At 45.1% G+C, this 26,937-nt stretch overlaps 1 protein-coding gene across 3 annotated transcripts in view; it reads right to left on the bottom strand.

The window, feature by feature from the left end:
- The window catches only part of LOC141065324 (uncharacterized), a 242,747-nt gene that overhangs the window by 170,150 nt on the left and 45,660 nt on the right, over positions 1–26,937 (bottom strand). For all 3 annotated transcript variants that reach the window (XM_073557749.1, XM_073557752.1, XM_073557750.1), the window contains exon 3: positions 24,457–24,633. In XM_073557749.1, coding sequence (XP_073413850.1) covers positions 24,457–24,633 — 177 coding nt within the window. The remainder of the gene's footprint in view (positions 1–24,456; positions 24,634–26,937) is intronic.

Genomic DNA, 26,937 nt, shown 5'->3' on the forward strand with positions numbered 1-26,937 from the left:
AAATATACACACTTTTTTTTTTTTTTACAATTCTTTCCTGCTATTGAGTACCCTAGGATCTGCGGTATGGCTGGTGATTCTGTTATGAATGAGTCACCGTAGGAGGCAAAAACAGAAATACTAGCTTAGTCCAGAAAACCAGAGAAGTTGGCAGCTATCGGATTGCAGACCCCTGAACCTATCAACAACAACTAGCAGTAGCCGTGGGGGGTTCCTACGGTGCCCTAGACCCCTCGATCACAGCCGGAGAACTAAATAGCCTAAAGACAGAAAGGGAAATCTAAACTGCCCCAGAGCAGACCCCAAAGCAATAGGCAGCCCCCAACATATAATGACGGTGAAGCAAGATGAAAAAACACTCACACAGATAGAAAGATAGGCTGAGCAAATGATGGGGCCCAAGCTAACTAAATAGGACAGGATAGAAAAGCTGCTGTCTGCAATCCGCCAAAACCCTATCAAAACAAGAGCCAACAGACTGATAGGGAAAAAAGCCCTGAAGACGCTAGGCTTCAAAAAGACTATATCAGTACTCAGGTATTTTCTGAAGACAGAGCAAAAAGGAATTCAGCTCACCCCAGCAGGGAATGGCAGAAATCCAAAAAAACAAGGCAAAACAAAACAAAAACACAAATGCAAAAAGCAGAAAACTTAGCTTTTGAGGAGCAGGAATCAGACTGGTCTCCTAGAATCCCTCTGAGAAATCACCAGCAAGGCAGAAGGGCATCGGCTGCCTTATATCCAGTCAGCAATTCCAGTCACCCAGTCATCATCATCCTGCTCAGGTGCTTGGTAATCAGCCTCACTACCTTCCTTCACCAGAAGAAGGAGTTCATCAGACCTCAATGGTGAAGGGGAAAATGAACTCACAACAGACATATATAGATAATATAAGATAAATAGAAAATTTGTCAATAATAACCAATCATAAATAAAGACACCGGAGAGGAACAATAATTCACCCCATATATTTATATGAAGGCGCAACATTGGAGCATATCTAAGTATCAAGAATGCAAATGGCGTCCGATTAGATACTAGCATATAACGGACGCTACCGATTGAAATGCGCATAAAACAAAATAAGCGGCAACATGAAATGCAGATATAGGCATATAATACACATGTATACACATATGCCAATCCCCAATATTAGGTGACAAAAAGGTGATTCAGGCTTAGAAAACAATCCAAACTGTAGATCAAAAATTGGAAAGAAAGGAAAAAGAAGGAATTCAAATAAAACAATTAAAATTAATCTGTTCATTGAGGCCTTTAGGTGTTACAGTGTCCAAGTAGAATATCCACTTAGCCTCACGCTGCAACAGCAACTGATCCCAGTTGCCTCCTCTTTGTGGTTTAAGGACCCTGTCAATGGCAGTAAAAGAGAGATATGAAATCTGCCCCTCATGCATACCATGAATATGCCTTGAGATTGGAGTGTCCCTCTTATGTGTTATATCTCCCACATGTTCACCAAGTCTCCTCTTAAATTCTCAAATCGTTTTTCCAACATTCTCCAATCCGCATTTACAGGTGACTTTATAAATAACGCCCTTAGTACTACAATTCATGAAGTGTCTAATGACATAGTGTTTCCCGGTCACATTGCTTACAAAAGTCTTACTCACACCAATATGTGAACATGCTACGCAATGGCCACATTTAAAACAGCCCATAACATCACTATGGAGCCATGTTCTATTTGCTGATGTTGAAAAATGACTACGCACCAGTCTATCCTTCAAAGAGCGTGCTTTCCTATATGTTATCATAGGAGAATCACTCAAAAATGGAGAAATGTCATTGTCCATCTGTAAAATAGACCAATACTTTTTTATGATGTTTCTCACAGGAATTGCACCATTGTCATACGTTGTGATGAATCTGAGGGTATCATTATCCGGAGGCTTCCTATTGTTGGTAATCAATAATTCAGAACGTCTACTTTCCTTAGCTCCTTGATAGGCCTGCTTCAACACATGCTTGGGGTAGCCCCTATTCAAAAATCTATCCCTCAAATCCCTGGCTTGTGACTCAAAACTAGATATCTCAGAACAATTCCTCCGAATTCTGAGATATTGTCCCTTAGGGATTGCTTTCTTAAGATGTTGAGGATGATGACTATCCCAATGTAATAGGGAATTGGTCGATGTAGGTATCCTATAAGTAGAAGTCCCTATCTCTCCTTTCTCAATCAATATATCCAGAAAGGGCAGTCTCCATGTCTCAATGACTGAAGTGAAAAACAGGTCTATGCCATTGTGGTTAAGAGCCACAACGAATTCATTAAATTCCTCAACGGAGCCTCTCCAAACAATGAAAATGTCGTCTATGTACCGCGTCCACAATTCAGGGACACGGAACACAGACGACCCCCCCATCCTTATCACCACCAAAAACCAAAATCTCCTCCCACCAGCCGAGGAGGAGATTTCAATATGCCGAGGCACAAGGGCTCCCCATAGCGGTCCCCCTCGGCTGGTGGTACACCCTATGGTTAAAGACAAAAAAATTCCTGGTAAGGCAAAATCGAAGGAGCTGCAGCACAAAAAGGTTATGTTCTCAATATTGGCATCCTCTCGTATTCAAAAAATATGCCACTGCCTCCAAGCCATGTGTATGCGGAATAGACGAGTATAATGCTTCAACATCAATACTTGCATGATAGGCCTCAGGATCAATAGTAAGCCCATCCAATCGACGGAGGAGATCTGGTGTGTCTTTGACGAAAGACTGAAGTGAAGAGACAAAAGGAGACAAAATCTGATCCAAGTAAATTCCCACATTCTGGCAAAGACCACCCACTCCTGAGACTATTGGCCTACCCTTAAGGGGACTAAGCCCCTTATGTATCTTGGGTAGGCAATAGAAAGTGGCAGTAACCGGATGATTAGGAAGCAGGAACTCAAATTCAGTCTTATTAATGATCTTTTTGCTCAAAGTTTCTAATAGAATCTGCCGTAATTCCTCTCTATATATATCCATAGGATTGTTTGTCAGAACCTCATAGGTGTCACTATCTGAAAGGATAGTATCGCACATCTGCTGGTAAAGATCCACCCCCAGGACGACAACATTGCCACCCTTATCCGAGGGTTTAATCACAATGCTGTCGTCCCGTTCCAGGCGCGCGATAGCATCCATCTCTTCTTTAGAACAATTATAGTGACAATAGAGTCGATTATGTGAGAGCTTAATCAAATCCTCAGTTGCCAAATTAGAAAAAACATCAATTGCAGACAGATCACCAGTGGGTGGCGGCATTTTCGTGCTCTTGTTTCGTAGTTCAGTGAAGGGACCTTGACCCAAAGTGTTGGGATCAATCTCAGATAAAGAATCAAGCAACCTTACATCAGGTAACAAATCTTCTGGTGTACCCAACTCCGAACTCATACGGGAGTCTTGTTTCTGAAAAAATTTCTTCCACCTCACTTTCCGCAGAAATAAGTTGAGGTCCTTAACTGACCTAAAAAGGTCAAAATCCATATTAGGGACAAATGAAAGGCCCTTACACAATATAGATCTCTCAACACCATCTATAATTCTATCCGAAAGATTAATAATCTGTATATCCTCAGAGGAGGGCATATCATTTGTTATAGAGCCAATCACTTCTGGGTTTGAGGTGGTCTGTTCCTTAGTGCATAGACCTGGTCTAAAAAATGTCCACTGGAAACATCCGATCTATCAGGAGGTCCCCATGAGCCTCGACCCCTGCCCCGCCCTCTATTGGAGCGATTTCTACTCTCAGATTCAGAGAAATCGGTATCTGTTGAAGAGCGCTCAGTGTCTCTATCTGGAGCACCTATACGTGGGGTTAAGACTAAATAAGCTTTATTGTCTTTAAAATCTTGGACATCCCGCAAATATTGTTTATGTTTTCTCTCTTTAAGATGATATTGAAAACGTTCAATGTGTGTCTGCAGTTTAGTCTCTTTTAATCCAAAATCTGTTTCAGTGGAGAACTTCTTAGTAACATCAATCTGTTCCTTAAGTTTCTCATTCAGTATATGTAGGGTGACCTTCTCCTCATCCAGTAATAATTGCATAAAGCGTAGAGAGCTCTCAGTGGCTTCTCGTTCCCATTTATGTATAAAAGCTGGATTTTTATGACTATTCCCAGCTGGCAAATTGATTCTCAAACCACGGGGAACGATTTTGGCCTTAAGATAGCTCTCTAAACTCTGCACCTCCCACCAAGAAGTGATCTGATCTCTGTACACCTGCTGGAGTTCCTTAAAAGCCACATTGAATGTAGGAAGATATTTCTTCTGAGTAAAAGTATTTTCAGAGAAGACCTCGTTTGCCTCTAACAACCAATTTTCAGTATTAAGACCCACAGATAGAAAACCAGCCATATCACTTCAGAAAATAGAACAACAAATACAGCAAAAAATGCCAATATCAGTCCGAAATGACAAATATTTCTCATCCAAAATTACAGTATATAGCAGCAAATGAGATAAAATATAACTTTTAATACAACAAATTAAAAAGTACCAAAAAATAATAATGTCACCCACAAGTGAATTTAAAATGAGATGCAAAATAAATGGGTGATCCTCAAAGGATAATTGCAAGCACCCAAACGCATCACACAGGGATATAGGATGTAACTGATAAATCAGAAAACAATCTATATAATGGATACAGCATAAATAAAAAATTAGCACAATGCTATAGCCAATTGCACATGTATGCACATATCTATTTCATAGGCCAGACCAACAGGTTCACAGCCTTCCATAAACGAGATTTCAAAAAAAGGAACAATCTCACCGGTTTATTAAGACGGTCAGGAGTCACCAGGGATATTCTGTATACCTACAGGAACGTAGCGATGGGAAGACAATACCCTGTCACTTCCCTTACATGCTAACCATTAACTGATCCCCAGGCTCCTGCCCTTACAAGGGCACAGTCCACAGCTAGCCCTATATTGCACATGCCCTGCACTTTCCCTATAAGGAGCGTCCCAACGCATTTCATCCAAGTAACTCTTCATTCAGGGGACTAACTTGTTTAACGTGCCATAGTGCTATAGCTAAGAGACATTACTTACTGATGTAGCCAAGATTTGACTTTATCGGTTTCTTCCAGAAACAAGCAGCAGTGGATGCTGAGTGAAAATTGCTAATCTGCCATTGTAGTGACCAGTACGTTATGCCCAGCTCGTTCTTCTGGAGACATGCACCCGTAAATTAGTTGGGCACTCATAGCTACAAAAATCCAAAACATGTGGACACTAAAAGTGGTTTAGGCGCACCAGGGCTCAGAATGCAGGGGGGCTTTTAGATTTGGAAGTGCAGAATTCACTAACTTTCTTTTCGGGGAGCGAGGATCTATTTAGCTTTTACAGAACCTTTACGCAACTAGTAAAGTGGAAGCCCTCTATGTTTCCGTGAAAAGATGACGGGCGTAAGTGAGGACTTGATTTTGTGGCAACATTTTACATAATGTTTGGGATCATATTTATCCGGCGCTCTACGCTGAGCACTAACATCAGGGTTTTCCTGTGAATCTCCGAGTGACACGACTCAGATTAAACACCCTTTGGATCCAATCACTATAGTGAGGCAGCAGAGTTACTCTGGACTTCGTCTGGCCTCTGTTTCGCGGTTTCCTTCTTTTCAGAAGTGCACAAAACTGTGGCCGACGGCACTTTTATGCAATCCTAAAAGGTCGGACAACCACGGATCACAGGTGCTATAGCGTCCACAGTGCCTCCATCAGCCTCATTATAGGGAATTTTCCGCCAGGGTTCTGTCTGAATCACGTATTTTAGAGATTTACATGGAAACCCCGGTGTAAGCGCTCAGCTTAGAGCGCAGGATAAATGTGCGCCGAGTCTTACTGCGATCTTTGGGAGGCAGAATGAAAAAATCAACAGCATGTGAAGAATTGGATTTATCTTTTTAGCTGTTCACGTGTGGTATAAGTGATTAGGTGACTTAATTCTTCGGGTTGGTGCGATTACAGCGATACCAGATTTATAGCCGGTTTTTAAGTTTGGCAGCTGTCACACACTAAAAGACGCTTTTTATTGCGAAAACTAGTTTTTCCATCACCACATTTTGAGAGCTATAATTTTTCATATTTCAGCCGACAGTCCTGTTATGGCTTGTTTTTTTGCGAGAGGAGCTGACGTTTTTATTTGTACAATGTTTGGGCACATGACATTTTTTGATCGCTTTCTATTCCGATTTTTGGGAGACAGAATGAACAAAAACCAGCAATTTTTTTTTTTATATACCGTTCCGTGTGTGGTAAAATTGGTTAGACAGCTTTATTCTTCGGGTCAGTACGATGACAGCGATACCTCATTTATATCTTTTTTTATGTTTTGGCATTTTTACACAATAAAAACTATTTTAGAAAAAATAATTAATTTTTGCATCGCTTTATTCTGAGAGTTATAACTTTTTTATTTTTCTTCTGATGGAGCTGTATTGAAGCTTGTTTTTTTGCGGGACAAGATGACGTTTTCAGCTGTACCATGGTTATTTATATCCGTCTTTTTAATCGCGTTTTATTGCACGTTTTGTTCGGCGATATCATGATAAAGCATTGTTTTTAGCCTAGTTTTTCATTATTTATTTATTTTGATTACAGTGTTCATTGAAGGGGTTAACTAGTGGGAGCGTTTTATAGAGCGGGTCGTTAGAAACGCGGCAACACCAAATATGTGTACTTATGTTTTTTTTTTATTTACATAAATAAATGTATTTATTGGTAATTTTTCTTTGAGGATTTTTAAAAAAAAAATATTTTTACACTATATAATATATATTTTTTTACTTTATTACATTGTCCCAGTATGGAACATTACTATATTACATCAGATCGCTGACCTGACACTGCATAGCAGAGTGTCACATCCGGATCTGACGGGCAGGGAAGGAGGCATGCTGGTGCTGCTCTCAGCAGGCACTCGCAACAAGCCACCTTGCCTGGAGGACCCAGCGGCCATCTTGGTGCCGGGGTTCTCCATGGAGACCATCAGAGCAACGCGTTCTCTATGCCACTGTCACTACTGACAGCAGCGTCAGAAGAGTTAAATGCCCACGATCAGTGCTAGCTCCGATCGAGGGCAGGATGTCAGCTGTTATATACCCATTACTACCCATTCCTGCTACTACATGTGGGGACAAATGACACAGCAAGAAACGACCTGGAAATCATCTGCAGAGACTTTGAAGACTTAGGCAAGAAAGTGAAAGAACTGGGAGCGCAGGTGGTCTTCTCTTCCATCCTCCCAGTGGATGGCCATGGAACAAGGAGGTGGAATAAGATTCTGCAGGTGAACAACTGGCTACGTCGATGGTGCCGTCAGCAACGATTTGGATTTCTGGATCACGGAGTGAACTACTTATACGATGGACTACTTGCTAGAGATGGGGTGCACCTTACGAAGACTGGAAAGCAGGTATTTGGAAGTCGCCTTGCTACACTTGTAAGGAGAGCTTTAAACTAGAACAACGTGGGAAGGGAAGCAAAAGACCAGAAAAAGCCATACACCTGACAAATGCTATTGAGAACTCTGCTATTAGAAGTGGAAAGAAAGAAAAAAGACGAAAGAATCTAATTAATAAAAATATTGGAGAAAGAGAAACCAATCACAAACTAAAATGTTTCTATACTAATGCACAAAGCATGGGCAACAAACAAGGAGAACTGGAACTACTAACACAGGAAAAGAAATATGATGTCATTGGAATCACTGAAACTTGGTGGGACAATACACATGATTGGAATACAAGACTAGAAGGATACAACTTATTTGCAAGAAACAGACTTGATAAACGAGGAGGGGGTGTCGCATTGTATGTTAGAAACGCGTATATCTGCACAGAGATTGAAGCTTCAGAGACTGGGAGTTCTGTGGAAACTGTTTGGGTAAGAATACAAGGACAGAACAATGGAAAGGACACCATTGTAGGCATTTACTACAGGCCGCCTGTGCAAGCTGAAGATATGGATGAACTCTTTATGAATCAAATGGCCAAGTTCTCCAAAAAATATGACATAGTTGTCATGGGAGATTTCAACTATCCAGACATTTGTTGGGAATCTCTCTCAGGCAAAACTAACAGGTCAAGGAAATTCTTATCCTCTCTTGCTGACAACTTTATCTTCCAAAAGGTAAGGGAGAAAACAAGGGGAACTGCTACCTTGGATCTAATCCTTATAAACAGGGAGGAAATGGTTGAGGAGGTAAAAGTGGCTGGGACCCTAGGAGGTAGCGACCATGCTATTTTAGAATTTTGGATAACTAGAGGCGGAAGACCTGTGAAGACTCAGACGTCAAGGTTAGATTTCAGAAAGGCAGATTTTAAGGGATTCAGAAAGAGAATTGGAGGGATCCAATGGCTGGATATCCTTAAGGACAAAAATGTCCAGGAAGGATGGGAAATCTTGAAAAATGAAATTCTCAATGCACAATTGTTAACAATTCCGAAAAGAGGGAAGAATAGGAAGCATTTAAGGAAACCAGGATGTATGAACACAGAACTTAAGCACATGCTAAAAAGGAAGAAAAAAATGTTTATAAAATGGAAAGAGGGAGGCATATCTAAAGAAGAATATAATGCTGTCTGCAGAACCTGCAGGGCACAAATCAGATTATCAAAAGCTGACAATGAATTGAGGCTTGCAAGAGATGTCAAAAGCAATAAGAAAGGAATTTGGGGATATGTCAAAAGTAAAAGAAAAGTCAAAGATGCTATAGGATTTTTACAGGATGAAAATGATGAAATGATAAGACAGGATGTTGAGAAGGCCGAACTTTTGGGAGATTATACAGTATACACTAGAGGATTCTGGGTGATGAGAGGAGACTGCTGGGAGATTATACAGTATACACTGGAGGATTCTGGGTGATGAGAGGAGACTGCTGGGAGATGTATACTGTATAATCTCCTAGCAGTCTCCTCTCATCACCCAGAATCCCTCAGTTTATACTGTATAATCTCCCAGCAGTCTCCTCTCATCACCCAGAATCCTCCAGTGTATACTGTATAATCTCCCAGCAGTCTCCTCTCATCACCCAGAATCCCCCAGTGTATACTGTATAATCTCCCAGCAGTCTCCTCTCATCACCCAGAATCCTCCAATGTATACTGTATAATCTCCCAGCAGTCTCCTCTCATCACCCAGAATCCTCCAGTGTATACTGTATAACCTCCCAGCACTCTCCTCTCCTCATCACCCAGAATCCTCCAGTGTACACTGTATAATCTCCCAGCAGTCTCCTCTCATCACCCAGAATCCTCCAGTGTATACTGTATAACCTCCCAGCAGTCTCCTCTCATCACCCAGAATCCTCCAGGATTTTATGGTCATCTACCACTGTTTTCTGTTGATAGCCAGGCCTTTTTGACTTATCAAGCTCACCACGGTGCTCTTTTTTTGCAGAATATATCTGTTGATTTGACCGGTCCTAAAATTTCTGCTGTATGATGGATTTCTTTTTTTTCTACCTAATGATAGTCTGTTTCTCTTCCATTAAGAGCTCCTTTGACTGCATGTCGTGAGTTTACAGCAACAGCTTAAAAATGCAAATGCCACACCTGAAATCCACTGCAGACCTTTCACCTGCTTAACTGATGATGTACTACTGAGGGAATAGTTCCTTAAAGAGCTTTTGAGATAATTGTCCAATTGCCTCTGATCATTTTTAAATGAGGCAGCTCTATACTAAAAAGCTGTAATTCCCAAACTTTTTCTCCAATTAGGATATGAATAACCTCAAATTAAAGCGGAGAGTTGGCACTAATCCCAGAATGATTATATAACTGTATCTTGAATATGTTTTGGTAAACAGCTAAAATGCCAAAACGTGTGTCACTGTCCAAATAATTCTGGACATAGCTGTATACTACCACTACCCAGAATCCTCCAGTGTATTACTGTAGAATTTCCCAGCAGTCTCCTCTCATCACCCAGAATCCCCCAGTGTACACAGTATAATCTCCCAGCAGTCTCCTCTCATCACCCAGAATCCCCCAGTGTACACTGTATAATCTCCCAGCAGTCTCCTCTCATCACCCAGAATCCTCCAGTGTACACTGTATAATCTCCCAGCAGTCTCCTCTCATCACCCAGAATCCCCCAGTGTACACTGTATAATCTCCCAGCAGTCTCCTCTCATCACCCAGAATCCTCCAGTGTATACTGTATTATCTCCCAGCAGTCTCCTCTCATCACCCAGAATCCTCCAGTGTATACTGTATAATCTCCCAGCAGTCTCCTCTCATCACCCAGAATCCTCCAGTGTATACTGTATAATCTCCCAGCAGTCTCCTCTCATCACCCAGAATCCTCCAGTGTATACTGTATAATCTCCCAGCAGTCTCCTCTCATCACCCAGAATCCTCCAGTGTATACTGTATAATCCCCCAGCAGTCTCCTCTCATCACCCAGAATCCTCCAGTGTATACTGTATAATCCCCCAGCAGTCTCCTCTCATCACCCAGAATCCTCCAGTGTATACTGTATAATCTCCCAGCAGTCTCCTCTCATCACCCAGAATCCTCCAGTGTATACTGTATAATCTCCCAGCAGTCTCCTCTCATCACCCAGAATCCTCCAGTGTATAATGTATAATCTCCCAGCAGTCTCCTCTCATCACCCAGAATCCTCCAGTGTATACTGTATAATCTCCCAGCAGTCTCCTCTCATCACCCAGAATCCTCCAGTGTATAATGTATAATCTCCCAGCAGTCTCCTCTCATCACCCAGAATCCTCCAGTGTATACTGTATAATCTCCCAGCAGTCTCCTCTCATCACCCAGAATCCTCCAGTGTATACTGTATAATCTCCCAGCAGCCTCCACTCCTCACCCAGAATCCTCCAGTGTATACTGTATAATCCCCCAGCAGTCTCCTCTCATCACCCAGAATCCTCCAGTGTATACTGTATAATCTCCCAGCAGTCTCCTCTCATCACCCAGAATCCTCCAGTGTATACTGTATAATCTCCCAGCAGCCTCCACTCCTCACCCAGAATCCTCCAGTGTATACTGTATAATCTCCCAGCAGTCTCCTCTCATCACCCAGAATACTCCAGTGTATACTGTATAATCCCCCAGCAGTCTCCTCTCATCACCCAGAATCCTCCAGTGTATACTGTATAATCTCCCAGCAGCCTCCACTCCTCACCCAGAATCCTCCAGTGTATACTGTATAATCCCCCAGCAGTATCCTCTCATCACCCAGAATCCTCCAGTGTATACTGTATAATCTCCCAGCAGTCTCCTCTCATCACCCAGAATACTCCAGTGTATACTGTATAATCCCCCAGCAGTCTCCTCTCATCACCCAGAATCCCCCAGTGTATACTGTATAACCTCCCAGCAGTCTCCTCTCATCACCCTGAATGCTCCAGTGTATACTGTATAATCTCCCAGCAGTCTCCTCTCATCACCCAGAATCCTCCAGTGTATACTGTATAATCTCCCAGCAGTCTCCTCTCATCACCCAGAATCCTCCAGTGTATACTGTATAATCTCCCAGCAGCCTCCACTCCTCACCCAGAATCCTCCAGTGTATACTGTATAATCCCCCAGCAGTCTCCTCTCATCACCCAGAATCCTCCAGTGTATACTGTATAATCTCCCAGCAGTCTCCTCTCATCACCCAGAATCCTCCAGTGTATACTGTATAATCTCCCAGCAGTCTCCTCTCATCACCCAGAATCCTCCAGTGTATAATGTATAATCTCCCAGCAGTCTCCTCTCATCACCCAGAATCCTCCAGTGTATACTGTATAATCTCCCAGCAGTCTCCTCTCATCACCCAGAATCCTCCAGTGTATACTGTATAATCTCCCAGCAGTCTCCTCTCATCACCCAGAATTCTCCAGTGTATACTGTATAATCTCCCAGCAGTCTCCTCTCATCACACAGAATCCTCCAGTGTATACTGTATAATCTCCCAGCAGTCTCCTCTCATCACCCAGAATCCTCCAGTGTATACTGTATAATCTCCCAGCAGTCTCCTCTCATCACCCAGAATCCTCCAGTGTATAATGTATAATCTCCCAGCAGCCTCCACTCCTCACCCAGAATACTCCAGTGTATACTGTATAATCTCCCAGCAGTCTCCTCTCATCACCCAGAATCCTCCAGTGTATACTGTATAATCTCCCAGCAGTCTCCTCTCATCACCCAGAATCCTCCAGTGTATACTGTATAATCTCCCAGCAGTCTCCTCTCCTCACCCAGAATCCTCCAGTGTATACTGTATAATCTCCCAGCAGTCTCCTCTCATCACCCAGAATCCCCCAGTGTATACTGTATAATCTCCCAGCAGTCTCCTCTCATCACCCAGAATCCTCCAGTGTATACTGTATAATCTCCCAGCAGTCTCCTCTCATCACCCAGAATCCTCCAGTGTATACTGTATAATCTCCCAGCAGTCTCCTCTCATCACACAGAATCCTCCAGTATATACTGTATAATCTCCCAGCAGTCTCCTCTCCTCACGCAGAATCCCCCAGTGTATACTGTATAATCTCCCAGCAGTCTCCTCTCATCACCCAGAATCCTCCAGTGTATACTGTATAATCTCCCAGCAGTCTCCTCTCCTCACCCAGAATCCTCCAGTGTATACTGTATAATCTCCCAGCAGTCTCCTCTCCTCACCCAGAATCCTCCAGTGTATACTGTATAATCTCCCAGCAGTCTCCTCTCATCACCCAGAATCCCCCAGTGTATACTGTATAATCTCCCAGCAGTCTCCTCTCATCACCCAGAATCCTCCAGTGTATACTGTATAATCTCCCAGCAGTCTCCTCTCATCACCCAGAATCCCCCAGTGTATACTGTATAATCTCCCAGCAGTCTCCTCTCATCACCCAGAATCCTCCAGTGTATACTGTATAATCTCCCAGCAGTCTCCTCTCATCACCCAGAATCCTCCAGTGTATACTGTATAATCTCCCAGCAGTCTCCTCTCATCACACAGAATCCTCCAGTATATACTGTATAATCTCCCAGCAGTCTCCTCTCCTCACGCAGAATCCCCCAGTGTATACTGTATAATCTCCCAGCAGTCTCCTCTCATCACCCAGAATCCTCCAGTGTATACTGTATAATCTCCCAGCAGTCTCCTCTCATCACACAGAATCCTCCAGTATATACTGTATAATCTCCCAGCAGTCTCCTCTCCTCACGCAGAATCCCCCAGTGTATACTGTATAATCTCCCAGCAGTCTCCTCTCATCACCCAGAATCCTCCAGTATATACTGTATAATCTCCCAGCAGTCTCCTCTCATCACCCAGAATCCCCCAGTGTATACTGTATAATCTCCCAGCAGTCTCCTCTCATCACCCAGAATCCTCCAGTGTATACTGTATAATCTCCCAGCAGTCTCCTCTCCTCACCCAGAATCCTCCAGTGTATACTGTATAATCTCCCAGCAGTCTCCTCTCATCACCCAGAATCCCCCAGTGTATACTGTATAATCTCCCAGCAGTCTCCTCTCCTCACCCAGAATCCTCCAGTGTATACTGTATAATCTCCCAGCAGTCTCCTCTCATCACCCAGAATCCCCCAGTGTATACTGTATAATCTCCCAGCAGTCTCCTCTCATCACCCAGAATCCTCCAGTGTATACTGTATAATCTCCCAGCAGTCTCCTCTCATCACCCAGAATCCTCCAGTGTATACTGTATAATCTCCCAGCAGTCTCCTCTCATCACACAGAATCCTCCAGTATATACTATATAATCTCCCAGCAGTCTCCTCTCCTCACGCAGAATCCTCCAGTGTATACTATATAATCTCCCAGCAGTCTCCTCTCATCACACAGAATCCTCCAGTGTATACTGTATAATCTCCCAGCAGTCTCCTCCCATCACCCAGAATCCTCCAGTGTATACTGTATAATCTCCCAGCAGTCTCCTCCCATCACCCAGAATCCTCCAGTGTATACTGTATAATCTCCCAGCAGTCTCCTCTCATCACACAGAATCCTCCAGTGTATACTGTATAATCTCCCAGCAGTCTCCTCCCATCACCCAGAATCCTCCAGTGTATACTGTATAATCTCCCAGCAGTCTCCTCCCATCACCCAGAATCCTCCAGTGTATACTGTATAATCTCCCAGCAGTCTCCTCTCATCACCCAGAATCCTCCAGTGTATACTGTATAATCTCCCAGCAGTCTCCTCTCATCACACAGAATCCTCCAGTGTATACTGTATAATCTCCCAGCAGTCTCCTCCCATCACCCAGAATCCTCCAGTGTATACTGTATAATCTCCCAGCAGTCTCCTCCCATCACCCAGAATCCTCCAGTGTATACTGTATAATCTCCCAGCAGTCTCCTCTCATCACACAGAATCCTCCAGTGTATACTGTATAATCTCCCAGCAGTCTCCTCTCATCACCCAGAATCCTCCAGTGTATACTGTATAATCTCCCAGCAGTCTCCTCCCATCACCCAGAATCCTCCAGTGTATACTGTATAATCTCCCAGCAGTCTCCTCTCATCACACAGAATCCTCCAGTGTATACTGTATAATCTCCCAGCAGTCTCCTCCCATCACCCAGAATCCTCCAGTGTATACTGTATAATCTCCCAGCAGTCTCCTCCCATCACCCAGAATCCTCCAGTGTATACTGTATAATCTCCCAGCAGTCTCCTCTCATCACCCAGAATCCTCCAGTGTATACTGTATAATCTCCCAGCAGTCTCCTCTCATCACCCAGAATCCTCCAGTGTATACTGTATAATCTCCCAGCAGTCTCCTCTCATCACACAGAATCCTCCAGTGTATACTGTATAATCTCCCAGCAGTCTCCTCCCATCACCCAGAATCCTCCAGTGTATACTGTATAATCTCCCAGCAGTCTCCTCCCATCACCCAGAATCCTCCAGTGTATACTGTATAATCTCCCAGCAGTCTCCTCTCATCACACAGAATCCTCCAGTGTATACTGTATAATCTCCCAGCAGTCTCCTCTCATCACCCAGAATCCTCCAGTGTATACTGTATAATCTCCCAGCAGTCTCCTCTCATCACACAGAATCCTCCAGTGTATACTGTATAATCTCCCAGCAGTCTCCTCCCATCACCCAGAATCCTCCAGTGTATACTGTATAATCTCCCAGCAGTCTCCTCCCATCACCCAGAATCCTCCAGTGTATACTGTATAATCTCCCAGCAGTCTCCTCTCATCACACAGAATCCTCCAGTGTATACTGTATAATCTCCCAGCAGTCTCCTCCCATCACCCAGAATCCTCCAGTGTATACTGTATAATCTCCCAGCAGTCTCCTCCCATCACCCAGAATCCTCCAGTGTATACTGTATAATCTCCCAGCAGTCTCCTCTCATCACCCAGAATCCTCCAGTGTATACTGTATAATCTCCCAGCAGTCTCCTCTCATCACACAGAATCCTCCAGTGTATACTGTATAATCTCCCAGCAGTCTCCTCCCATCACCCAGAATCCTCCAGTGTATACTGTATAATCTCCCAGCAGTCTCCTCCCATCACCCAGAATCCTCCAGTGTATACTGTATAATCTCCCTGCAGTCTCCTCTCATCACACAGAATCCTCCAGTGTATACTGTATAATCTCCCAGCAGTCTCCTCTCATCACCCAGAATCCTCCAGTGTATACTGTATAATCTCCCAGCAGTCTCCTCTCATCACCCAGAATCCTCCAGTGTATACTGTATAATCTCCCAGCAGTCTCCTCTCCTCACACAGAATCCTCCAGTGTATACTGTATAATCTCCCAGCAGTCTCCTCCCATCACCCAGAATCCTCCAGTGTACACTGTATAATCTCCCAGCAGTCTCCTCTCATTACCCAGAATCCTCCAGTGTATACTGTATAATCTCCCAGCAGTCTCCTCTCCTCACACAGAATCCTCCAGTATATACTGTATAATCTCCCAGCAGTCTCCTCTCATCACCCAGAATCCTCCAGTGTATACTGTATAATCTCCCAGCAGTCTCCTCTCATCACCCAGAATCCTCCAGTGTATACTGTATAATCTCCCAGCAGTCTCCTCTCCTCACACAGAATCCTCCAGTATATACTGTATAATCTCCCAGCAGTCTCCTCTCATCACCCAGAATCCTCCAGTGTATACTGTATAATCTCCCAGCAGTCTCCTCTCATTACCCAGAATCCTCCAGTGTATACTGTATAATCTCCCAGCAGTCTCCTCTCCTCACACAGAATCCTCCAGTGTATACTGTATAATCTCCCAGCAGTCTCCTCCCATCACCCAGAATCCTCCAGTGTACACTGTATAATCTCCCAGCAGTCTCCTCTCATTACCCAGAATCCTCCAGTGTATACTGTATAATCTCCCAGCAGTCTCCTCTCATCACCCAGAATCCTCCAGTGTATACTGTATAATCTCCCAGCAGTCTCCTCTCATTACCCAGAATCCTCCAGTGTATACTGTATAATCTCCCAGCAGTCTCCTCTCCTCACACAGAATCCTCCAGTATATACTGTATAATCTCCCAGCAGTCTCCTCTCATCACCCAGAATCCTCCAGTGTATACTGTATAATCTCCCAGCAGTCTCCTCTCATCACCCAGAATCCTCCAGTGTATACTGTATAATCTCCCAGCAGTCTCCTCTCCTCACACAGAATCCTCCAGTATATACTGTATAATCTCCCAGCAGTCTCCTCTCATCACCCAGAATCCTCCAGTGTATACTGTATAATCTCCCAGCAGTCTCCTCTCATTACCCAGAATCCTCCAGTGTATACTGTATAATCTCCCAGCAGTCTCCTCTCCTCACACAGAATCCTCCAGTGTATACTGTATAATCTCCCAGCAGTCTCCTCTCATCACCCAGAATCCACCAGTGTATACTGTATAATCTCCCAGCAGTGTCCTCTCATCACCCAGAATCCACCAGTGTATACTGTATAATCTCCCAGCAGTCTCCTCTCATCACCCAGAATCCCCCAGTGTATACTGTATAATCTCCCAGCAGTCTCCTCTCATCACCCAGAATCCACCAGTGTATACTGTATAATCTCCCAGCAGTCTCCTCTCCTCACACAGAATCCTCCAGTGTATACTGTATAATCTCCCAGCAGTCTCCTCCCATCACCCAGAATCCTCCAGTGTACACTGTATAATCTCCCAGCAGTCTCCTCTCATTACCCAGAATCCTCCAGTGTATACTGTATAATCTCCCAGCAGTCTCCTCTCCTCACACAGAATCCTCCAGTGTATACTGTATAATCTCCCAGCAGTCTCCTCTCATCACAAAGAATCCTCCAGTGTACACTGTATAATCTCCCAGCAGTCTCCTCTCCTCACACAGAATCCTCCAGTGTACACTGTATAATCTCCCAGCAGTCTCCTCTCATCACCCAGAATCCTCCAGTGTACACTGTATAATCTCCCAGCAGTCTCCTCTCATCACCCAGAATCCTCCAGTGTACACTGTATAATGTCCCAGCAGCCTCCTCTCCTCACACAGAATCCTCCAGTGTATACTGTATAATCTCCCAGCAGCCTCCTCTCCTCACCCAGAATCCTCCAGTGTATACTGTATAATCTCCCAGCAGTCTCCTCTCCTCACCCAGAATCCTCCAGTGTATACTGTATAATCTCCCAGCAGTCTCCTCTCATCACCCAGAATCCTCCAGTGTACACTGTATAATGTCCCAGCAGCCTCCTCTCCTCACACAGAATCCTCCAGTGTATACTGTATAATCTCCCAGCAGCCTCCTCTCCTCACCCAGAATCCTCCAGTGTATACTGTATAATCTCCCAGCAGTCTCCTCTCCTCACCCAGAATCCTCCAGTGTATACTGTATAATCTCCCAGCAGTCTCCTCTCCTCACCCAGAATCCTCCAGTGTATACTGTATAATCTCCCAGCAGTCTCCTCTCATCACCCAGAATCCTCCAGTGTACACTGTATAATCTCCCAGCAGTCTCCTCTCATCACCCAGAATCCTCCAGTGTATACTGTATAATGTCCCAGCAGTCTCCTCTCATCACCCAGAATCCTCCAGTGTATACTGTATAATCTCCCAGCAGTCTCCTCTCATCACCCAGAATCCTCCAGTGTATACTGTATAATCTCCCAGCAGTCACCTCTCCTCACACAGAATCCTCCAGTGTATACTGTATAATCTCCCAGCAGTCTCCTCTCATCACCCAGAATCCTCCAGTGTATACTGTATAATCTCCCAGCAGTCTCCTCTCATCACCCAGAATCCTCCAGTGTATACTGTATAATCTCCCAGCAGTCTCCTCTCATCACCCAGAATCCTCCAGTGTACACTGTATAATGTCCCAGCAGTCTCCTCTCATCACCCAGAATCCTCCAGTGTATACTGTATAATCTCCCAGCAGTCTCCTCTCCTCACCCAGAATCCTCCAGTGTACACTGTATAATGTCCCAGCAGTCTCCTCTCATCACCCAGAATCCTCCAGTGTATACTGTATAATCTCCCAGCAGTCTCCTCTCCTCACCCAGAATCCTCCAGTGTACACTGTATAATGTCCCAGCAGTCTCCTCTCATCACCCAGAATCCTCCAGTGTATACTGTATAATCTCCCAGCAGCCTCCTCTCCTCACACAGAATCCTCCAGTGTATACTGTATAATCTCCCAGCAGTCTCCTCTCATCACCCAGAATCCTCCAGTGTATACTGTATAATCTCCCAGCAGCCTCCTCTCCTCACACAGAATCCTCCAGTGTACACTGTATAATCTCCCAGCAGTCTCCTCTCATCACCCAGAATCCCCCAGTGTATACTGTATAATCTCCCAGCAGTCTCCTCTCATCACCCAGTATCCTCCAGTGTATACTGTATAATCTCCCAGCAGTCTCCTCTCATCACCCAGAATCCTCCAGTGTATACTGTATAATCTCCCAGCAGTCTCCTCTCCTCACACAGAATCCTCCAGTGTACACTGTATAATGTCCCAGCAGTCTCCTCTCATCACCCAGAATCCTCCAGTGTATACTGTATAATCTCCCAGCAGTCTCCTCTCCTCACACAGAATCCCCCAGTGTACACTGTATAATGTCCCAGCAGTCTCCTCTCATCACCCAGAATCCTCCAGTGTATACTGTATAATCTCCCAGCAGTCTCCTCTCATCACCCAGAATCCCCCAGTGTATACTGTATAATCTCCCAGCAGTCTCCTCTCATCACCCAGTATCCTCCAGTGTACACTGTATAATGTCCCAGCAGTCTCCTCTCATCACCCAGAATCCCCCAGTGTATACTGTATAATCTCCCAGCAGCCTCCTCTCCTCACACAGAATCCTCCAGTGTATACTGTATAATCTCCCAGCAGTCTCCTCTCATCACCCAGAATCCTCCAGTGTACACTGTATAATGTCCCAGCAGTCTCCTCTCATCACCCAGAATCCTCCAGTGTATACTGTATAATCTCCCAGCAGCCTCCTCTCCTCACACAGAATCCTCCAGTGTACACTGTATAATCTCCCAGCAGTCTCCTCTCATCACCCAGAATCCTCCAGTGTATACTGTATAATCTCCCAGCAGTCTCCTCTCCTCACCCAGAATCCTCCAGTGTATACTGTATAATCTCCCAGCAGTCTCCTCTCATCACCCTGAATGCTCCAGTGTATACTGTATAATCTCCCAGCAGTCTCCTCTCATCACCCAGAATCCTCCAGTGTATACTGTATAATCTCCCAGCAGTCTCCTCTCATCACCCAGAATCCCCCAGTGTATACTGTATAATCTCCCAGCAGTCTCCTCTCATCACCCTGAATCCTCCAGTGTATACTGTATAATCTCCCAGCAGTCTCCTCTCATCACCCAGAATCCTCCAGTGTATACTGTATAATCTCCCAGCAGTCTCCTCTCATCACCCAGAATCCTCCAGTGTACACTGTATAATCTCCCAGCAGTCTCCTCTCCTCACACAGAATCCTCCAGTGTACACTGTATAATCTCCCAGCAGTCTCCTCTCCTCACCCAGAATCCTCCAGTGTATACTGTATAATCTCCCAGTAGTCTCCTCTCATCACCCAGAATCCTCCAGTGTACACTGTATAATCTCCCAGCAGTCTCCTCTCATCACCCAGAATCCTCCAGTGTATACTGTATAATCTCCCAGCAGTCTCCTCTCCTCACCCAGAATCCTCCAGTGTATACTGTATAATCTCCCAGCAGTCTCCTCTCATCACCCTGAATCCTCCAGTGTACACTGTATAATCTCCCAGCAGTCTCCTCTCATCACCCAGAATCCTCCAGTGTATACTGTATAATCTCCCAGCAGTCTCCTCTCATCACCCTGAATCCTCCAGTGTACACTGTATAATCTCCCAGCAGTCTCCTCTCATCACCCAGAATCCTCCAGTGTACACTGTATAATCTCCCAGCAGTCTCCTCTCATCACCCAGAATCCTCCAGTGTACACTGTATAATCTCCCAGCAGTCTCCTCTCATCACCCAGAATCCTCCAGTGTACACTGTATAATCTCCCAGCAGTCTCCTCTCATCACCCAGAATCCTCCAGTGTATACTGTATAATCTCCCAGCAGTCTCCTCTCATCACCCTGAATCCTCCAGTGTACACTGTATAATCTCCCAGCAGTCTCCTCTCATCACCCAGAATCCTCCAGTGTACACTGTATAATCTCCCAGCAGTCTCCTCTCATCACCCAGAATCCTCCAGTGTATACTGTATAATCTCCCAGCAGCCTCCTCTCATCACCCAGAATCCTCCAGTGTATACTGTATAATCTCCCAGCAGTCTCCTCTCATCACCCAGAATCCTCCAGTGTACACTGTATAATCTCCCAGCAGTCTCCTCTCATCACCCAGAATCCTCCAGTGTATACTGTATAATCTCCCAGCAGCCTCCTCTCCTCACACAGAATCCTCCAGTGTATACTGTATAATCTCCCAGCAGTCTCCTCTCATCACCCAGAATCCTCCAGTGTATACTGTATAATCTCCCAGCAGTCTCCTCTCATCACACAGAATCCTCCAGTGTACACTGTATAATCTCCCAGCAGTCTCCTCTCATCACCCTGAATCCTCCAGTGTACACTGTATAATCTCCCAGCAGTCTCCTCTCATCACCCAGAATCCTCCAGTGTATACTGTATAATCTCCCAGCAGTCTCCTCTCATCACCCTGAATCCTCCAGTGTACACTGTATAATCTCCCAGCAGTCTCCTCTCATCACCCAGAATCCTCCAGTGTATACTGTATAATCTCCCAGCAGTCTCCTCTCATCACCCTGAATCCTCCAGTGTACACTGTATAATCTCCCAGCAGTTTCCTCTCATCACCCAGAATCCTCCAGTGTACACTGTATAATCTCCCAGCAGTCTCCTCTCATCACCCAGAATCCTCCAGTGTACACTGTATAATCTCCCAGCAGTCTCCTCTCATCACCCAGAATCCTCCAGTGTACACTGTATAATCTCCCAGCAGTCTCCTCTCATCACCCAGAATCCTCCAGTGTATACTGTATAATCTCCCAGCAGCCTCCTCTCCTCACACAGAATCCTCCAGTGTATACTGTATAATCTCCCAGCAGTCTCCTCTCATCACACAGAATCCTCCAGTGTACACTGTATAATCTCCCAGCAGTCTCCTCTCCTCACCCAGAATCCTCCAGTGTATACTGTATAATCTCCCAGCAGCCTCCTCTCCTCACCCAGAATCCTCCAGTGTATACTGTATAATCTCCCAGCAGTCTCCTCTCATCACACAGAATCCTCCAGTGTACACTGTATAATCTCCCAGCAGTCTCCTCTCCTCACCCAGAATCCTCCAGTGTATACTGTATAATCTCCCAGCAGCCTCCTCTCCTCACACAGAATCCTCCAGTGTATACTGTATAATCTCCCAGCAGTCTCCTCTCATCACACAGAATCCTCCAGTGTACACTGTATAATCTCCCAGCAGCCTCCTCTCCTCACACAGAATCCTCCAGTGTATACTGTATAATCTCCCAGCAGTCTCCTCTCCTCACACAGAATCCTCCAGTGTACACTGTATAATCTCCCAGCAGTCTCCTCTCCTCACCCAGAATCCTCCAGTGTATACTGTATAATCTCCCAGCAGTCTCCTCTCCTCACCCAGAATCCTCCAGTGTACACTGTATAATCTCCCAGCAGTCTCCTCTCATCACCCAGAATCCTCCAGTGTATACTGTATAATCTCCCAGCAGTCTCCTCTCATCACCCAGAATCCTCCAGTGTATACTGTATAATCACCCAGCAGTCTCCTCTCATCACACAGAATCCTCCAGTGTATACTGTATAATCTCCCAGCAGTCTCCTCTCATCACCCAGAATCCTCCAGTGTATACTGTATAATCTCCCAGCAGTCTCCTCTCATCACCCAGAATCCTCCAGTGTATACTGTATAATCTCCCAGCAGTCTCCTCTCATCACCCAGAATCCTCCAGTGTATACTGTATAATCTCCCAGCAGTCTCCTCTCATCACCCAGAATCCTCCAGTGTATACTGTATAATCACCCAGCAGTCTCCTCTCATCACACAGAATCCTCCAGTGTATACTGTATAATCTCCCAGCAGTCTCCTCTCATCACCCAGAATCCTCCAGTGTATACTGTATAATCTCCCAGCAGTCTCCTCTCATCACACAGAATCCTCCAGTGTATACTGTATTATCTCCCAGCAGTCTCCTCTCATCACACAGAATCCTCCAGTGTATACTGTATAATCTCCCAGCAGTCTCCTCTCCTCACACAGAATCCTCCAGTGTATACTGTATAATCTCCCAGCAGTCTCCTCTCATCACACAGAATCCTCCAGTGTATACTGTATAATCTCCCAGCAGTCTCCTCTCATCACACAGAATCCTCCAGTGTATACTGTATAATCTCCCAGCAGTCTCCTCTCATCACACAGAATCCTCCAGTGTATACTGTATAATCTCCCAGCAGTCTCCTCTCCTCACACAGAATCCTCCAGTGTATACTGTATTATCTCCCAGCAGTCTCCTCTCATCACCCAGAATCCTCCAGTGTATACTGTATAATCTCCCAGCAGTCTCCTCTCCTCACACAGAATCCTCCAGTGTACACTGTATAATCTCCCAGCAGTCTCCTCTCCTCACCCAGAATCCTCCAGTGTACACTGTATAATCTCCCAGCAGTCTCCTCTCCTCACACAGAATCCTCCAGTGTATACTGTATAATCTCCCAGCAGTCTCCTCTCATCACACAGAATCCTCCAGTGTATACTGTATAATCTCCCAGCAGTCTCTTCTCATCACCCAGAATCCTCCAGTGTATACTGTATAATCACCCAGCAGTCTCCTCTCCTCACCCAGAATCCTCCAGTGTACACTGTATAATCTCCCAGAAGTCTCCTCTCCTCACCCAGAATCCTCCAGTGTATACTGTATAATCACCCAGCAGTCTCCTCTCCTCACCCAGAATCCTCCAGTGTACACTGTATAATCTCCCAGCAGTCTCTTCTCATCACCCAGAATCCTCCAGTGTATACTGTATAATCACCCAGCAGTCTCCTCTCATCACCCAGAATCCTCCAGTGTACACTGTATAATCTCCCAGAAGTCTCCTCTCCTCACCCAGAATCCTCCAGTGTATACTGTATAATCTCCCAGCAGTCTCCTCTCCTCACACAGAATCCTCCAGTGTATACTGTATTATCTCCCAGCAGTCTCCTCTCATCACCCAGAATCCTCCAGTGTATACTGTATTATCTCCCAGCAGTCTCCTCTCATCACCCAGAATCCTCCAGTGTATACTGTATAATCTCCCAGCAGTCTCCTCTCATCACCCAGAATCCTCCAGTGTATACTGTATAATCTCCCAGCAGTCTCCTCTCATCACCCAGAATCCTCCAGTGTACACTGTATAATCTCCCAGCAGTCTCCTCTCATCACCCAGAATCCTCCAGTGTACACTGTATAATCTCCCAGCAGTCTCCTCTCATCACCCAGAATCCTCCAGTGTACACTGTATAATCTCCCAGCAGTCTCCTCTCATCACCCAGAATCCTCCAGTGTACACTGTATAATCTCCCAGCAGTCTCCTCTCATCACCCAGAATCCTCCAGTGTACACTGTATAATCTCCCAGCAGTCTCCTCTCATCACCCAGAATCCTCCAGTGTATACTGTATAATCTCCCAGCAGTCTCCTCTCATCACCCAGAATCCTCCAGTGTACACTGTATAATCTCCCAGCAGTCTCCTCTCATCACCCAGAATCCTCCAGTGTACACTGTATAATCTCCCAGCAGTCTCCTCTCATCACCCAGAATCCTCCAGTGTATACTGTATAATCTCCCAGCAGTCTCCTCTCATCACCCAGAATCCCCCAGTGTATACTGTATAATCTCCCAGCAGTCTCCTCTCATCACGCAGAATCCTCCAGTGTATACTGTATAATCTCCCAGCAGTCTCCTCTCATCACCCAGAATCCCCCAGTGTACACTGTATAATCTCCCAGCAGTCACCTCTCCAGTCAGCAGCTCTGTGATCTCGGTGGTGAGATCTAGGATCTTCTTCTCAGGCATCGGGGAGTGTGGGGCTTCTGTGATGGGGCTCTCATTGCTGCTCCCTCCTCCGGATACATGGAGATGGATGATGGGAGTCACACAGTCACCTGATGTCTTCTTCTCTATTGTGTAATCCTGTATAAGGAGAGATGATGATGAATATTACACATAAGGAAACATAAGACAGTTTATGTGTTGTCTCGGCAGCTGCCCATCCATCTCAATAGTTGAGCTCATGTGGCCCCGACTACCTGGTTTACTCCTCGCTGTTTGGGAGGTCCGAGGACCCTGGTAGTTGGAGATCGAGAGTCAACACAAAGTTGCTGCCGGTGGTTTGGTGGTGGTGCTGTCTGGGCCGCTCTGTCAGCAGTGTGCTGGAGACAGCAGTGAGGGTGAAGATGGAAAGATACAGGCAGACGGTGATACCGGAGACTCTTCTATGGAATCCACCCTGGATATAGAAGCCAAGGTGGAATCAGGACCAAAACCTGGTAACTTGCCAGAGAATAACGGGAAACCCCCTGAAAGACATCCTGTTACAGTATCTATACTTATAATAGGTGCAGTTTGCCAACAATACTTCTCCAGGTTCGTCACTGGGGATTCTATCAATAATATCCATTAACAATAGGGAAGAGGATGAAGGGGGTTGACGATGAGGAATCTCTTATGTAGAAGACCAAGTTTCTTCTCTGATTAAATAATTTAGTTTTCTGTAGACTGACAAAGTGACCGATTTGGAAAACCAATGTACATGACTGCACATTTCAAGTACAGATCTTCTCAAGGGCCCGGGAGGTCAGGACTATATGATGATAATGTCAGGACTGTATGGGAGGAACACATTATCCCTGTCTATATGAATTACAAGAAGGAGTTAGGAGGAGACATTACGTTGTTACTTGCGGTGGAGTTGGATTCTCCTGGGTGACCACTCTGTATAGGGGATGGATTCAGGAAAGTGATCGATGAAGGTTTTGTTTTCTTTACACTGAATTTAGGGGCATGAAGCAGGTAGAGTGGGATACAAAAATAGTTTTAACAAAAACTTAAAAGAATGGAAATATTTTATAAAAACACATAACTGTGGCTAAGATGGTCCATGGGAAGAGACCCATAACATATATTAACAGCCTGAGGAACTCGGGTGGAAAATTACAGAATGACCCAAAAAAAGTAAATGAAACTTTTAGCAAATTTTACTCAACACTTTACAAACAAGATGGAGTAGGTGAAGAAGAGAGTGAGCGTTGTCTAAATACACTGACATTACCTACTAGAAATATTTCAGATACAGATAGACTTACTGCATTGATAAAAGAAGAGGAGGTGGTGAAGACAATAAAGATATTAACGCCCCGGTGGACTCACGGGTGAGTTCTATTAAGTTATTGCTCCAACCTTGGTAAAAATATTTAATCACACGTTCCAAGAAAAAATTCTCCTAAAATCAGGAAATATGGCGCACATTAAGCTACTACATTAACGTAGATAGTACCCTCACTTATACGTCCACACCGAGGAGGATTGGGAAGAAACAGGGCAGCAGTCTTTAATATGGAACGGTGCAGGCACTCCGAGATGGGATGAACAGGGAAGGGTTAGTGAAGGGAACCAGCTCTTCTGGCCGTAGAAGCTAAAAAGGTGTTTGATAATGGAAATTGGCATTGGCTGGGACGAGTTTTGGATAAGTTCGGGAGGTTTACATTAAAGTATCCAGTACCAAATTCAGGTCCCATGATGGTACTGACCTCCTAATCGTAGGTGATGGTCTGCTGGCGGGTAGTCTAAATAGGCGATTAGGGCAGAGATCTGAACTGTAAAGGGCATGTCACACTAAGAGATATCGCTAGCAATATCGCTATAACTTGTGACGTTATAGCGATATTGCTAGCGATATCGCTATGTCTGATACTTACCTACGACCGCTCCCCCGCTGGTTATCGCTGATTGCGCGAGAACGTCCAGGACCGCTTCTCGTTGTCAGCTTCCTGCGGCGCTTCCTGTGGAGAGACGAGCGACGAGCGTGGACGCGGGCGGGAGGACGCAGGATCGCCTAGTGTGACAGGTAAGTAGCGACCCCCGTCCCCAGCGATGTCGCTGGTGAGATCTGCCTGTGTGGCAGCTCACTAGCAACCACTTAGCGATGTACCAGCGATCCTGACCGCGTCATATCGCTGGTCGGGATCGCTGGTACATCGCTAAGTGTGACAGTACCTTTAGTGTGTAAGGTCTTAATCCTTTTTTAAATCATAGCTAGAGAAATTCTAGAATCCTGGGAATGTCAGGCTGGAAGGAGTCCCCCGTGGATTCTTCAACATGGGAGCGAAATATCTTCCAGACTTTAGAGCAATTAGCCGAGGTAATTGGTTTCCTATTTGCCTAAATTGTGGTAACTACTCCATCTGACAGACCCTTAGAGATTAAGATCTGTCTCTC

Source organism: Dendrobates tinctorius, unplaced genomic scaffold (genome assembly GCF_039654945.1).
Source record: "Dendrobates tinctorius isolate UK_male_01 unplaced genomic scaffold, ASM3965494v1 ptg000251l, whole genome shotgun sequence".
Classification (NCBI taxonomy): domain Eukaryota; kingdom Metazoa; phylum Chordata; class Amphibia; order Anura; family Dendrobatidae; genus Dendrobates; species Dendrobates tinctorius.